General features: G+C 58.9%; 2 protein-coding genes across 3 annotated transcripts; both read right to left on the reverse strand.

Annotated features, from left to right (window-relative positions):
• Positions 1-1,477: 1,477 nt before the first annotated feature.
• Positions 1,478-5,542, reverse strand: ISLR (immunoglobulin superfamily containing leucine rich repeat). Of its 2 annotated transcripts, none has more exons than XM_064668541.1 (2): positions 5,395-5,542; positions 1,478-3,991 (listed from the first exon to the last, which is right to left on the reverse strand). In XM_064668541.1, exons 1-2 carry the CDS (start codon positions 5,525-5,527, stop codon positions 2,733-2,735), a joined length of 1,392 nt encoding a protein of 463 aa, XP_064524611.1. In that variant the 5' UTR covers positions 5,528-5,542; the 3' UTR covers positions 1,478-2,732. The 2 variants fall into 2 exon arrangements, with proteins under 2 accessions (XP_064524611.1, XP_064524612.1); XM_064668542.1 differs by lacking the exon at positions 5,395-5,542 and adding an exon at positions 5,177-5,219.
• A 3,297-nt stretch (positions 5,543-8,839) lies between these two features.
• LOC135420759 (immunoglobulin superfamily containing leucine-rich repeat protein 2-like) lies at positions 8,840-12,974 on the reverse strand. The gene is made up of 2 exons (XM_064668539.1): positions 12,689-12,974; positions 8,840-12,182 (listed from the first exon to the last, which is right to left on the reverse strand). Exon 2 carries the CDS (start codon positions 12,174-12,176, stop codon positions 10,077-10,079), a length of 2,100 nt encoding a protein of 699 aa, XP_064524609.1. The 5' UTR covers positions 12,177-12,182; positions 12,689-12,974; the 3' UTR covers positions 8,840-10,076.
• Between the last annotated feature and the right edge of the window lie 1,664 nt (positions 12,975-14,638).

Here is a 14,638-nt window from a genome sequence, read left to right on the forward strand (position 1 = left end):
CCTCATCTCTAAACCCCCAGCACTGCCATGGCTGTGGGGAAGCTCTACCCCTGTGCATCCACATCCCTCTCCACCCAACCTCTGAGCAGACGGTGAGGTGGTTCAGGGAGCTGATCCAGCTGCAAATGGCCCTTAAGGAAAAATTGTCTGTGTGGGGAATGGAAATTCAGGTCTGGCTTTGCAAACGGGAGGGACGGAGGGTTGTGTTATCCCGTGGTGGGTCCAGATAGTGATGCCAGCTGTGATATCACCTGCAGCATCCAACCCAGGAATGCCATGGCAAGGGGTCCTGTTTGTTAGGAATGACTGATGCTTGATATCACTAACAATTTGCCATGAAATCTATGAGTAAATCTGGCCAAGGAGGAGGAATTCCCTTTTTTTAGTGGCAGAACAGCAGAGCTGGTGGGAGCTGCAGCTCTGCTAGACAGGCAGAGACCTCCAGGCGTGGCTTAGGGCTTCTGAGAGCCTAAACTTGCTTTTTTATCCTTATGCCAGGCCCCAAACCCTGTTCCCAGCTGAGACTGCAGGAATAAACTCCCGTACCCCGCTCTTCTAAGCTGGGAAGGGAGGATGTCAGCTGATGTCAGACTGATGTCAAACTGAGTTTAAAAGTTGTATCCTATGAAACGAAACCAAAACTCTCATTGGAGCCACATTGCTTTTCATCCTGTAATGGGAAAAACATGTTCCTGCTTGTCAGCATCCCTTCATGCGAGGAGCTCCTGGCTGGGTCTGGGACGTTTCTGCCTCAGGACTCCCACGGAGACCTCGGCGCCGTTCAGAGCTCGGCTCTGCTGGCAGCTCCTTGGCTGCCTCTTTCCTTACCCTTACGAGCTGTCTGGATAAGGAATTTTGGGGCTGGAGAGCTTGTGTGAAGGCTTGAGGCTCTGGGATAGCTGGTTCCCAGCTGATTTGGGTGTTGCTGCCTTCCCCAGCTTGCTGCAGACACGGATGGGGGGATTTTGGGGTATCCAAAAATGCCTCCTCCCTCCAGAATCATGGTGGGGGGATGATACGGTGCAGGGAGGGGTCTGGGGGAGCTGTGGGGGATACTACACTGCAGGGGGACCTGGGTGGGGGGTGCTACAGCACAGGGAGGGTTTAGGGGGGGATACAACAGAAAAAGGAGGACTTTGGGGGAGCTGAGGGATACCATGGGACAAGGAGGACCCTGAGGGGAGCTGGGGGCATGCTATGGGATGGGGAGGTTTTGGGGGGAGTTGGGGGAATGCTGCAGCACAGGGAACTGGGAGATGATATGGCACAGGCAGGGTTTGAGGGAGCTATGGGGATGCTGTGGGATGAGAGGGGTTTGGGGGAGCTGGGGGGATGTTACAGCTCAGGGAGGAATTTGGAGGAGCTGTGGGGGAAAGGAGGTGTCCCTTGATCAAAGAGGGTTGGTGATGAGCTCTGATAGCCCAGGTGCTGTTTGGTCTGGGGGATTTGGGGGTGCACAGAGGCAGCATGTACCAGCTTGTTTAAAAAAAAAAGGTATTTATTGCTGTCCATACAGGTTTGGTTATAAGGTGAGGGGGCTGCAGGGGTCCATCCAGCTCCCACAGATGGTACGAAAGCTGTACCTCGAGGTGGGGGAGATGGAGGTGCTCAATTCCTCCACCAGGAGATAAAGGGTTCCCCAGCACCCTGGGACAGCTGGATAAGGTATATATGTCCCGCATGGGAACGCTAAAGCACTTAAGGAGTGTGTTTATGGCTTATAGGTCAGCTCAGCTTCTCTCTCTGTAGTCTGGGTTTTCCCAACCTTTTTTCCTCCCACTCCACCATGCAGCCCCTGTTTAGTATCCTGTCAAGGAAGAGCACTGGGGAATTATTTGGGTCTCTTTGAGCTCAGTCCCTCCCTGCCGGGGCCGGAGCTGAAGCAGGGCAGCTCGGTGGGTCCAGCCCAGACGAGTTCTTTTGGACCACAGGTCTCAGCAGTGAAAGGGGAGGGAGTTGGAAATCCTGTGACATTCAGGGAAGGCACAGGCATTTTAGATGCTCCCAGCACCCAGCCAGCTGGAGCCCTTTGTGCTCCTACAGGGATGAATTCTGTGGCAAATCTTCTCCTGCTCTGAAAAATGGCCTGATCCAAGCCCATGGCTCCACCCAACATGTTCTGCTGTACCCATTCTGCCTACAAAGCACCATCCCATCTCTGTCCCTCAGAGCCACGTCACCTGGCATCCCAGGACCCCATCCCCTGGCTCTTTCTCCATTCTCAGACTGGTCCTTCCACTTCAGGTAATGGTGGTGGTGGGAAGGATGCACCTGGCTGGCCAAGGGCCCAGCTGCTGGTCATGTAAGGGATGTTATCCTTGGATCCCCTCTCTGGACACAGCTGGATGCTGCAGGTGGAGGTGGGCTCCTGGTGGGCTCTGGGGACAGATGATGGTCACCTTGTTGAGGGTGGACTTTAATCCTGCAGCTACACTTTGATCTCAGGAGGGAGATAAGGGGGAGGTGTCAGATTTGGACACCTGGAAAGTGGCAGCAGGGTGTGGGTCTGCTCAACATCACCCAAACTCATTTGAAGCCTTCAACTAACAGAGCCCAGCCCTGACCCCCACCTAAGGAGGGGTTGAACTACCAGCCCTGGGCCTGGGTCTTGGCCCCCTTTGACTCCTGACCGCCCACAGTTCCCAGAAGCTCAGCAAAGGCACGACACTACGTGAAAATAAATGCTACAGAAAGAGGAGGAACCCCCGAGGCACCGTTTCCTCCTCCCCCATTTAACAGCAGAGCACGACGCCCAAAGCCAGCAGGAGGGTCCCCAGGTGGACCTGGGGCGGGGCCCCTCCAGCCCCACTCTTTGACTCCCTCGGCATGTGGTAAACGATCACCAGCTTTTCTCCAATGCCTGAGGGATCCATTTCGTCCCCCTTGTAGCAGCTCCGCCCCCCGAGGTGGCCGGCATGGGGGTCATCTCGGAGCAGGTCTTCAGCCGGATTCTCCGACCCAGCCAGCGCCACGTTGACCGAGACATCCCGCGTGCCCACGTCGTTGACAGCGAGACAGGTGTAGGTGCCTTCATCCTCCTTGCTGAAGTTGGGGATGGCCATGGTGCCGTTCTTGAAGACCAGGAAGTGCTCTTGGCTCTGCTTGACGTTTCCATCCCGTGCCACGTTGGGCCCGTTGATCTCGATGCGGCGGCTGGAGGTCTGGATCTTCCAGCGGATCTCCGGCGGGGGGCTGCCGGCCACGCTGCAGTGCAGGGTCAGCGTCAGCCCGTCGTACATGACTGTGTTGTCCAGGTTGGAGAGGTAGGTGAGCTGCACCGAGGGGGCCACACAGTGGTGGTCGGGGATGTCTGTCACTGCTCTGCCCTTCAGCCTGGCGGGAGCCACGCACAGCGTAGACCCCCCCTTGGTGATGGAGACCGAGGTGCGCTCGGTCCATTTCTTCAGCCAGAAGACCTTGCAGGAGCAGTTGAAGGGGTTGTTGAAGATCTGCAGCTGGGACAGGGAGGGCAGGTTGTCAAAGGTGCCCTCAGCCAAGGTGGTCAACTCGTTGTCATTGAGCCAGAGGGAGCGCAGGTCCTTCAGGGAATGGAAAGCATCCCGGGACAGCCCGGCCAGGCGGTTGTTGTTCATCTTCAGGATCTGCAGACCGCTGAGGTTGCGGAGGTCCTGCCACGGGAAATCCGCGATCTTGTTGTGGCTCAGGTCCAGATTCTTCAGGTGCACCAACGAGGCAAAAGCCCCTGGTTCCACCACCCCGATCTGGTTGTAGCCCAACCACAGTGACTGCACTTCAGGAACCTCGGCAAAGGAGCCCTGCCCCAACCAGCTGATCCTGTTGGCCGACAAGGTGAGGATGGTCACGTTGGAGGACAACCCCTTGGGTACCTCCTGGAGATCCTTGTAGGCGCACTCGGCCAACAGCCGCCCGTTTTTCTTGGTGGAGCAGGAGCAGGGGCTGGGACAGGCCAGGCAGGGCCCCAGGAGTGCAGCCAGGACCAGGCAGCAGAGCAGGGGCCTCATCCTTCCTCCTGGGAACAGAGACGGGGCAATGAACGGGATGGGTCTAGCTGAGAAGGGGATCTGCTTTTTCTTGCCAAATAATAAGAGGAAGCATATAAGAACAAAGCATCCATGTGATTATCCCCAGAACTTTGGCTGGAAAAGACTGTTTGAAATATTCCCTTATCAGAAGGCATTTCCTCACCAAGAACAGAGCCTTCAACTACTGCGTGAGGGGGGAACTTCCCCCTAAACCCTTTCCTACCCCCACTAGAAGACATCTTTTCCTGATCTTTGATGAAATACAACCCCCAAGATGCTGTTTCCACAGGGTTCAGAGTTCACCCTGCTGAGACTGGAATTAGGAGAAACAGAGCAACCACAGCTCTTTCCCAACCAGCTTTCCCCTAAACCATCAAGCTGTTGGGATTTTCAGCAGGCTCTCAGACCACAAACCAAGCCCCCATCTCCGTATTTTTCCATGTCATGGAAAAAAACCAGCTTCTCAAGTGCTTTTTCTCAGCAAGGGAGTGTGGGGTCCCTGGCTGCTGGAAGTCTTTAGAGTGAAATATTTCTGAGCTAACTCCTTACTCCCCTCCCTCCTGCCTTGCAAAGGGGACGGTGCTTGCTCGGCTCCCGGCGTCTGGAGGCTGTGTCCCACCAGGGAAGAGGTTAAGTGCAGCTCTGCGAGGAGCTGGCAGCCAGACCCCTTTGTCTCTGCCTTGTAGGCAAATTTTGCTGCTCTTTCCAGTTCCCAACCCTGTCATTTAAAGCAGGAGGGGGGGACGTTTTATTGGTAATGGAGAGGCTGAATAAGACATGCACAACTGAGGGGGAGGGACGGGACAGGCACAGAAAGGGAGGACCCTGCAGGGATTGAACACCCCAGTCCTGGGGTTCGAGGGATGGGGAAGGAGCCCCCCTGGCTCTGGGGGTGATGGAGGGCTGCGGTGGGGTCTGTCCTTGGCTGATGCCTTTGAAGTGCTTGCTTGGTGTAGTCTGGGGGTGTCCCGCGGCTGTCCCAGTCCAAGCTGCCCAGCGAGGGGCAGATCCCCATCACACTGCGGGACGCGGGGGGAGCAGGGCTGGCGGCGCAGCACCGGGGGGAGGAGCGGGGGGGTCCTGCATTTTTATAGCTCCTGGAGCACCCCTATCCCGGCTCCCTCCCATCCCTCCTGCCCTACCCCCGCCAGTATCCCCCGGGGCGCAGTTACCTCTCCCCGCCGCCTCTCGCTGCCCGCGGCCGGGGCGGGCGGAGGCAGCCCGGGGGCGGTGTGAGCAGGGCCCGCACGCCGCATACCAGAGCCGTGAATAACCACCCTCCCTCTTTCCTTCCCTCCTTCCCTCCCTCCTCGGCCCGGCCAGCCCGTTCCCCCGGCCCCGCCGGTCCCTGGCCCCCCGCTGCCCTCCCCGGCCCCCCTTGCCCCTTCACCGGCAGCTTCGCGGAGATGGAGCCCGGTCACCCTCGCTCCTCTGGAGTGAGGGAAAACAGGACCGCCAGTTCCCTCGGCCCTCGTCGGGCTTCTCCTCCCCTCCCCGTCCCCCGGGCCCTTTTTGTTTTCCATGGCACCGACCCACTCCTGGCTGCGGGGGCCCTTCCTCCACCCGCCCGCCTCCCCCGGGGGCTGCTGTCGGAGCCCGGCCCCCTCTGCCCCCAGTCCTCTGCCCTCCAAACCTTCTTCCCTCGTACCTCTGCCCCCCAAATCTCCTTCCTCATAAAACCTCTGCCCCCCAGCCCTATATCTCGGGGTCCATCCTGTCCCACCCCTTGCAGAGGACATCTGGGGGACGGGCAGAGAGCGAGCGGCTTCTGGAGGACACGGGGTGGCCGGTGAGTTGTCTCTGAGGGGGGTGAAGGGCTCTGGGGGCTTGGGAGTGGCAGGATGACACTGCTGAGGGGCTGTGCGGGACCCGAGCAGGGTGGGAAGGAGGGTGCAGCTCAGAGGCTGCATCGGGGGCAGGAGGAAGGAGGATGAGATGCTGAGGTCCCAGCAGGTCACCCAGAGCTGTCGAGGTACAGGGAGGTCACCTGGAGTTGTCACCCAGAGTCATCTCCTCGGCCCTGCAATAAATTGCTGATAAAAGCTTTTAAAAGTGGGTGATGGGGATTTCAAATCTCAGACTCCATCCTCCAGCCTGGCAGGACCACTAGGGCAGGGGTGGGCATCCAGGGCCGGGAAGATGAGCAGGTCCTTGCTCCCTGCCCTCCTGTACTGGCCAAACTGGGGCATTTCCAGTAGGAAAGCTTCTTGCTGTGGGGCTGGGATTGGAGGTGCAAGGACCTCCATCCTGGAGCGAGCCAGAACCTATTTGTAAAAGCCCGTGAGGAAGATGAAGGTGGAGCGAGGGGGAGCTGGATCCCCCTGGGAGAGCTTCACCTCCGTGTATGGCAGCCACAGCTCCCTGTCTTCCCACTTGTGCTGACGCAGCTGTGGCTGAGGCCGGGCTGTGAACAGGCTTGGGGTTAAAAATAGTGCTGTGCGAGGCAGAAGGGGATTGTTTTGAATCTAGAGCAGTTCATGGGGCGGGCTCGCAGCGTGGCTGCTGCCCAGGGGCTGAGCTGGCACGCCAGGAGAGCTGGGGATTTTCTTCAGTGGGTTCAGGACCTGTTTTGCAAGGCATTTTGGGGGATCTGTCACTGCCCCTCCTGGGTGTGATGCTCTCATGGACAAGGCCAGCATGGGGGATGCTTCCTGGATCCCTGGGCTTGATCTTGGCAATGCCCATCACTCCAGAGCGAGGCAGAGGCAAATGATCCATCAACCCCTCCACCCTGAACACCTTCAGAGCCCACCTGGAAGGGAGCAGGGGCTCTGGACCAGTGGAGGACACAGGACAGGGGTTATACAGGGGACCAACCCTAATTCAACCCACAGAGCAGGGGAAAGATGCTGCTCTGACCACTCCCATGGGGGCCCAGAACTCTTATCTGTAACCCCCTAAGGCACAACCCCTTTTTGATCCAGGATAAGCAATAATTTGGGAAGGGAAGGTGTGGTGTGTGACAGCTTCTTTATTTTTGGGGCCGTCCTGGGAGAAGGGTGACAGACACCTTCCCCCAGCTTAGGTGACACCATGTGCATGACAGCCCGGGCTGTGTGGGTGTAAGATTGTCACCATCACGAGTGGGCACTCAGTCCCGGGCTGGTGGGAGTATGTGCAGAAGGGTTAAATGCCTTGGGAGGGGCTGAGCCATCCAGCCAGGATGCTTTAACCCTTTCCAGGAGAAACCCTTTCCAGGAGAAACCCTTTCCAACCCCTCCCTCCCCTCGGACACGGAGGGGGTGGGAGGATGCAGAGCTCCATCCTTGACCACTTTTTGTGCCTTTGGGCACCGGGTACTAATTAGAGCCCTCCTGAAAAGGAGCAAATCTCAGCGTAATCCGGCATCAAGATTCCCTGTAGATACGTTAGGCGGGGAAAATCTATTATTCTCTAATTAAAGGGAGGGAGAAATGATTGTTCTTTTTCTATTCCTTCTATGTTTCTAAGCATGAAACTCAATTATAAGTGTATTCACAGGAGGGGATTTGTCTACAAGGGGGAGTCTCTGCTTGGCACGGGCTCTTAAAAGCTGCAGCAAACACCTGGGCTGCTTCAGAGCAGCCTCGAATTCCCAGGATTTGGGGCATTTGGGTGGGACCCCCTCCTGCCCGCTGCCTCTTTGCTCGCTGACCTGCTTTGTCTGCCTCCCCCACTCTCCCCGTCTCAGGAGAAAGATGCAGAGGCCGGAGTTTAAAATAGGAATTTTTCTCCGGAGGGTGGAGAAAGGAGTGTTTGCTCGGCAGGGATCTGCTGGGTTGCGGAGGCTGATTTTGGGGAACGTGAGGGGAGCATCAGTGGGGCCTCAGGGGACACCCATGGGGGTTGGAGGGTGGGTGACTGTCCCCACATGATGGGACACCGCCTCTCAAGCGGGGACACCAGGAGGAAATGTGGCTTTGTAGCTCCAGATAAGAAAAGCAATCAAAGGCAGCCTTAAATCTTGACTATGTAATTATGGGCTGAAATCATCAGCCAGATGAAATGGGGGGCATAAATCCACCAGCCACCTTCATACCACCCCCAGTCTCCGGGCTGGGAACACTTTAAGACCAGGGTGACACTAATCCTGCCAGGCAAGCTGCAGGGAGACAAGTGTTGGGAGAAAAAACTTGTGTGTACATGGGCAGTGTGGGCGTTTAGCATGTATTTGTACATATGTTGAGCACACTTATTATAGATACACAGAGCTTATATAAATTAGATACATCGTGTATATATATTGCATATATTCTTACTCCACATGTGTGTATGGGATGCGTGCGCCAGGGGAAAATACTATTTGCATTTTTCTATATAGTGAATTTATAGACAATATGTCTAAACGGTATATAATATATATGGGTTATTTTATTTTCCTATGTACACTGAATTTATGTGTATTTATAATGTGTGTAGACACCATGTACGTACAAAGTGTGTAGTGGGTGTAAAGGCACAGTAGAGTGATTACAACAATTATTTGTGCTTATACGTCCTGTGTGGATGTATAAAAGGAGTGTGTGCGTGTATATGCAGCGTGAGTACTTATATATATATATTATGTGCGTGAATTTATATATTATATGTATATACAGAAATATAATATGTATATACAGAAATATAATATGTATATACAGAAATATACTATGTATACTGCATGTGTGCACGGTTTATGGGTACTAATATATATGTTTATAATGTGTGTGGGTGCTTTGCTGGTAGCTGTGGCGACGTGTCTCTGCGCCGTCTGCCACCTCCTTGGTGTCCCCTCGACCGCACTGGGCTGTACCGGGAGCAACACGGGGGGCACCGGGCGCGACCTCCCCCTCGTCCCCATCGAGCACAGACCCGTCTCCACTTTCAATCCCTTTTATTGACTCTTTCACAGACAGAAGCTCGTAGAAGGGCGCCCGCGGCTCTCACCGGCGCCGGGGCTCGCGGGGAGTGGGGCTGGGGGTGGCGGCGGCGGCGACCCCGTCGCCTTCCGGGACCGGGCCCCCGCCCGCCCGCCCGCCCGCCAGCAGCGCGGGCGCGTCTACGGCACAGACACTTGGCTACAAGGCTACTCTACCCAAAACACATCGAGGGGCCCTGCCGGGACCGGGGCTGGGACCGGGGAGGGGGGATCGGGACACCCCCGCCACCTCGGGGTGCGGGCGGGGGGCGCGGAGCTGTCCGGTCTCTCCGAGTGCTGAACGGGGAGAGCGCGGGGAGCACCGGCACCCGTCGGGGGACGGAGAGGACCCCCGGGAGTGGCAGGGAGCGGGGACCTCCAGTGTCCACTGGGGAACGGAAAGCACCTCCCAGGAGCGGCAGGAACCGGGGAGCCCCGGGACGCACCGGCGAGCAGAGAGCACCGCCGGGAAGCGGCAGAGACCGGGGAATCTCGGCACCCACCGGTGACCACCGGGGAAAACAGGGATGCGCCGCAGCGCGACGGGCACCCACCGGGGAGCGGCGGGGACCGGACCGAGGCGCGGCGGGCATCCACCGGGAAGCGGCGCGGGGAGGATGACGCCGAGGAGCGGTGCGGACGGCTCCGGGCTCCGGCGGGGTTCGCACGGGGGCTCGGCGGGGCCAGAGCGGGGAGCGGCAGGACCGGACCGGGGAGCAGAGGGGACTCACCGGGGACCGAGGGAGCGGCAGGACCGGACCGAGGAGCGGAGGGGACCCACCGGGGACTGAACCAATTCCAGGAAAAAAGGTTTTGGGAAGTCGGGTTTTTTTCTTTGACCCGTTTTTCATCTTTTTTTTTTTTTTTTTTTCGTTTTTTTCCTTTAAGGGGAAAGAAAATATGGGCCGAGCGGAGGGCAGAGGCGGCCAGGGGACCGCGAATCGTTGTTGTCGCTAAGCCGGGAGCAAGGACTGCCGGTACCCAAAATGGAAACGAAATCGTAGGAAGCGCGTCCCGCCGGCACTGAGCATCCCCGGGGTCCTGCCGTCTGAGGAGGAGGAGGAGGGTCAGGCATCGCTGAGGATACTCCCGTCTTTCCTCGGAGTAAAAGCAGCAGCGATGCCCCGCGAGGAACGGGGGTTGGGGACCGGGGAGGAGGTGGGGCCGAGGTGGGGGTGGAGGGGGTGTGGGGAGGCTCAGCGGGGCCGCTGCCGGTAGTTGCCGTTGATCTCCTGGGAGATGGTGACAGCCTCGGCACCCAGCGGCAGCTTGTCACTGTACTCAGAGCGCACCTCGAACTCCTCGCCGTTGGCTTTGGATTGTGACTCCGCCATGGAGCTGGCTGCCACGCTCTCCTCTCGCTCCAGCTCCGGAGCCCCTTCGACTTCTCTCCTCCTCCTCCACCTGCCTCCTTCTTCATCCTCCTCCTCCTCCTCCTCTTCTTCCTCCACCTCTGCCTCCCCTACCTCGCTGGGATTGTAGTTCTTCTCAGACTCCAGGTAGGAGACACGGGGGTCAAAGTCAGCGGCCATGTGCTTCTCCATCTGGTCTGGGTTCTGGGCCTTCATGATGAGCTTGTAGGTCTTCCCTTGGTATTTGGAGAGGAGGTGGCACCACGTGGCCCCCATCAGGGGTAAGGTGGCCAGCACCAGCAAGAAGATGCTCACCACCACGATGATGATGAGCGAGGGGATCTCTTTTTTGGTGGTGAAGACCACTTGGACCTGGCAGTCCTCCCCGAGGTAGGTGAGGCACACGGAATAGTTGGTGCCGGGGTTCAAGCCCTGGAACCAGTACGAGTTCACCCCTTCTTCAATCTTGGACCACTGGACCAAGGCATGGCCCTTGCTGCTCTCCTGGCACAGGTAGAGCATCCTGAGGTGGACCTTCTCGGGCTGCGTGTAGGTGGGTGTGAGCTGCACCCGGGCGTCGCGCTCTGACACGTCCAGAGCGATCACCCCCAGGTCGAATGTGTGCTGCTTGAAGTCGCCGCTCTGGTTGAAGGCGTGATTGGAGATGTACTTGCTGGTTTGTGTGGAGCCACACTTCTTCTCAAAGGGTGGCAGCTGGAAAGGGATTTGCCCATCTCCCGTGGACTCTGTCCCAGCTGCCAAGGATGGTTGGCTCTGCCGGGTGGGACCAAGGGGTTTGCTCCTCTCATCTGGTGTGAGCACGCTATTCTTCGCTCCCTTGGCCCCAGGCTTCTTGTCACCTGGCTGTGCTTTACCCCCCAGTGGGTCCCTCCCAGGCTGCAGTGGGTATTTCTGGGTGCCTGCCACAGCCACGTTGACAGAGGTCTGGTTGCTCCCCATTTCATTGGAAGCCAGGCAGGTGTAGGTGCCTTCTTCCCTCTTGCTCAGGTGGGGAATCACCAAGGTGCCATTCTTGAAGACCAAGAAGCGCTCAGGGTCCCATTTGGACTGGTCCTTCCCAGCGGTCTCATTCGGGTTCCCGTTGAGCTCCAGGGTTTGGCTGGAGGTGCGGATCTTCCAGCTCACTTCGGGCAGTGGGGTGCCCGTCACGGCACAGTGCAGTGTCAGGGTGAAGCCATCAAAGAGCTCAGTGGTGTCCAGGTTGGGGTAATAGGTGAGCTGCACCGTGGGCGAGGCGCACTGCACATCCGGGATCTTCCCCACCGGCACTCCTTGGAGCTGCTCCGGGAGGGCACAAGTGATGGAGTCCTTCTCAGGGATGGAGATGAGTGTGCTGTCCATCCACTTCTTCAGCCACTGGAGCTTGCAGGAGCACTCAAAGGGGTTGTTGTAGATCTGCAGGTGGGAGAGGGAACTGAGCGAGTCAAAGATCCCCTCAGCAAGGGTGGTGAACTTGTTGTTGTTGATGCGGAGGGACCGGAGGTCCTTCAGGGTGTGGAAAGCCCCCTGAGGTACCAGAGCCATGTGGTTATTGTTCATCTTGAGCAGCTGGAGAGCGCTGAGGTTGTAGAGGTCCTGCCAGGGGAAGTCCACGATCTGGTTGTGGCTGATGTCGAGGTTTTTCAGCTGCACCAGGATGGCGAAGGCACCGGGCTCGATGGAGCGGATCTCGTTGTGTGCCAACCAGAGGGAGGTGACCTGGGTCACTTCCACGAAGGAACGCCGCTGCAGTGAGGTGATCTTGTTGGCCGAGAGGCTGAGGGTGGTCACGTTGGAAGGCAAACCCGTGGGCACCACTTGGAGGTCCTTGTAGGCGCAGTCGGCGAACTGGTGCGCGTACTTGTCCACGCAAGCGCAGGGCTCGGGGCACGCCCGGGCCAAGCCGAGCAGGGCCACTAGCCACAGGGCCAGCAGCGGGGCCATCTCCCCCTGCCAAGGGATACAGGGGGTCTCAAGGCTGCCGGCCCACGTCCCCGCCCCGCTCCCGGCCCCGGTCCCCGCCCGGCGGGAGGCGGTGGCGGGGCCGCGCCCCATTGTCTGTACCCGGCTCCCCCCGCCTGCCGCCCCCTCGCCCCTCGCTCGTGCTCATCCCCTCTTCCCCTTCTCGCTCGTTTTCCTCCCTTTCCCATCCAGCTCTTCCCATCCTTCTCACTCTCTTTTTCTCGTCTTGATTAAGCTTTTCCTTCCCCCAGACCCTCAAAAATTAATTAAATCTCGTTTTCTTTCTTCCCTGCTTTAATTTCTCCCTTTTCAATTATTTCTTTCCCTTTTCTTTTTTTTCTTCCTTTCTTTCATCTTTCCTGTCCCCACTTTTCTCCCTCCCACCTCCATTCCTCCCTAGTTCTCTCCTTCCCTGTTTTCCACTCTCGCTGACTCCCTCCTTCGCCCCTTTCCCCCACTTCCCGCACCGCACCGGGGCTGACCCCGCACCTTACCCGCTCCTAAGTGCCGTTAAGCAACACGCAGCCCTTCTCCTCGTCGTTACCGGCCCTCCGCATCCTCCTCCCGACCCCCGTCCCTGTGGCACGGAGGAGCCTCCGCCAGCCCGGACACGACGGTGAGGGGCGGGGGGACCCCACCCGTCCCCCCGCACCTCTCCGGGCTGAGCTGTGAGCCGGAGCGGGGCCGTACGGGCACTGGGCTGCCGAGGCGACAGCGAAAGGGAGGAATTAGCATTTCTGCCAGCCTCCCCCTCCGCTCGGCTGCCCCCTCCCTCCTCGCCACCCCTTTCCCATCCCACCACCCACCCACCGCCGCCGCTCGCCAGCCTGCGGCGAGGACGGGGCCGGCTGCTCCCGCGACGGGCGCGGCACCCTCCTACCCCCCCTAAAAAATTCAAAATAACCAAAATAAACACCCACCCGGCAGAGCAACGAATACAACTCCGCGCGCTTGGCAGCAGGCGTCATCCAGCCCCCCTCCAACCCCGTCCGCCGTTTTGACTTCCCCGGTGCCCCCCCGGAGGGACCGAAATGCCGTCGTGGCGGATGCGGGACACGGCTACCCCCGTCCTCCCGGGACATGGCGGGGTCGCAGCCCTTTGTGGAGCGCTTGTGGACGGGGATGCGGAGGTTGGACCCTCCCGCCCCCGGTCCCCGGGCTGTGCTGCCATCCCCCCACGCCCGATCCATGCGGTATTTCCACGGGCGATGAGCGGCGTGTGCCAGCCGGTCCCGTCGCTCGGCGCTCGTTGAATGCAAAGCGCTTTTAAACACGGAGGGGGTTAGGAGATGGGAGGGGAGAGAAATACACGGGGGCTGCCGGGGGTCCCCAAGACGGGACCGTTCTCTCGCAGCTTCCTCCCGAAGGTTTCAGCCCCTTGGAAAGGCGCAGGGAGCCCTCTATTCCCCTCGTGGTTTCGCCTCGACGTGTGAGGCTGTTCTCCCCCTCCACCCTCGGTCCTGCCCCTCTCACCGAGAAACCATTGATTTTGGGAGCGTGATCGATTCCTGTCTCCCGCCATCCCTCCCTTCCCCCCTGCATCCCTCCATCCTCTCCCCTCCGGGAGCTCTGCCGGGGGGTGCCGAGGCGGACTCATCATGGATTCGGATGGGTCAGTCCACTCCTCCCGGTGTCCCCGACCCGGCTCTGTCGCGACAGACAGCGGCCCCGCCTAGAGCTGCGGCTACCGCCCCTTCCCCATTCCCCACGGGGACTTGGCACATCCCGGGGAGCTTCAGGCGTGGGGACCCCCGGGGATCTGAGGGGGGGCCCCACTGCCTTCCTGCTTACTCGCAGGAGTAGTAAAAGCCCGGCCACCTCTCCCTCGGCGAGAGCTCGGCCCCGCATCCCAGCCCCGAGGCCACGGGATGGGCGTGTTCTTCCAAGGACGAGGAGAGGGAGGAGGGAGCGGAGAGGGGGTGATGACTGGAGGGACAGAGCGCAAGCTGCTTGACAGCGAAATGTCAGATTTGATCCTCGATGATGGCTCCCATCCTCCCAGGAGCCATGTCCAAAGCCCCCCAGCCTGACACCTGCTGCCCGACACAGATTTGGCCCAACCCAACCAACGCTCCGCAAGGAAAACCCTGGGAATGGTCCAAGGGAACTGTCCCGAGCAGATGGGCAAGGCCACTTTGGTACAGTGATCCGCTGAGGGGCCACACAGAAGGGAGGCACCGCTTCAAATCCAGTGGATACATCCACAGGGCAGCGCTTCCATGTCTCCCTTCCTGCTGGAGAAGGGTTTGAACGGCCATGGTGCTCTCAGCATCTTCGGAGCTGAGCCATGACTCATCCCCATCCCACCCCTGTGGCTGGCTGGTCACCCAGCATGTCCTCACCCTCACCATGACACTCCCAAGCACCCGTGCTCAGGGAATTACAGCATCAGGCATTTGGAGTTGTGGTTTATAGGCGTTTTCCCCTCATTTTGCTCACTTTCT

Source organism: Pseudopipra pipra, chromosome 12, assembly GCF_036250125.1.
Source record: "Pseudopipra pipra isolate bDixPip1 chromosome 12, bDixPip1.hap1, whole genome shotgun sequence".
Taxonomy (NCBI): domain Eukaryota; kingdom Metazoa; phylum Chordata; class Aves; order Passeriformes; family Pipridae; genus Pseudopipra; species Pseudopipra pipra.

Bases quoted from the DNA above. Each gene is read 5' to 3' on its own strand.
- LOC135420759 (XM_064668539.1), bottom strand. From the start codon at position 12,176: ATGGCCCCGCTGCTGGCCCTGTGGCTAGTGGCCCTGCTCGGCTTGGCC.
- ISLR (XM_064668541.1), bottom strand. From the start codon at position 5,527: ATGGAAAACAAAAAGGGCCCGGGGGACGGGGAGGGGAGGAGAAGCCCG. The intron at 3,992-5,394 runs GTGAAGGGGCAA...CTCTGTTCCCAG, and splicing joins CCATCTCCGCGAAGCTGCCG to GAGGAAGGATGAGGCCCCTG.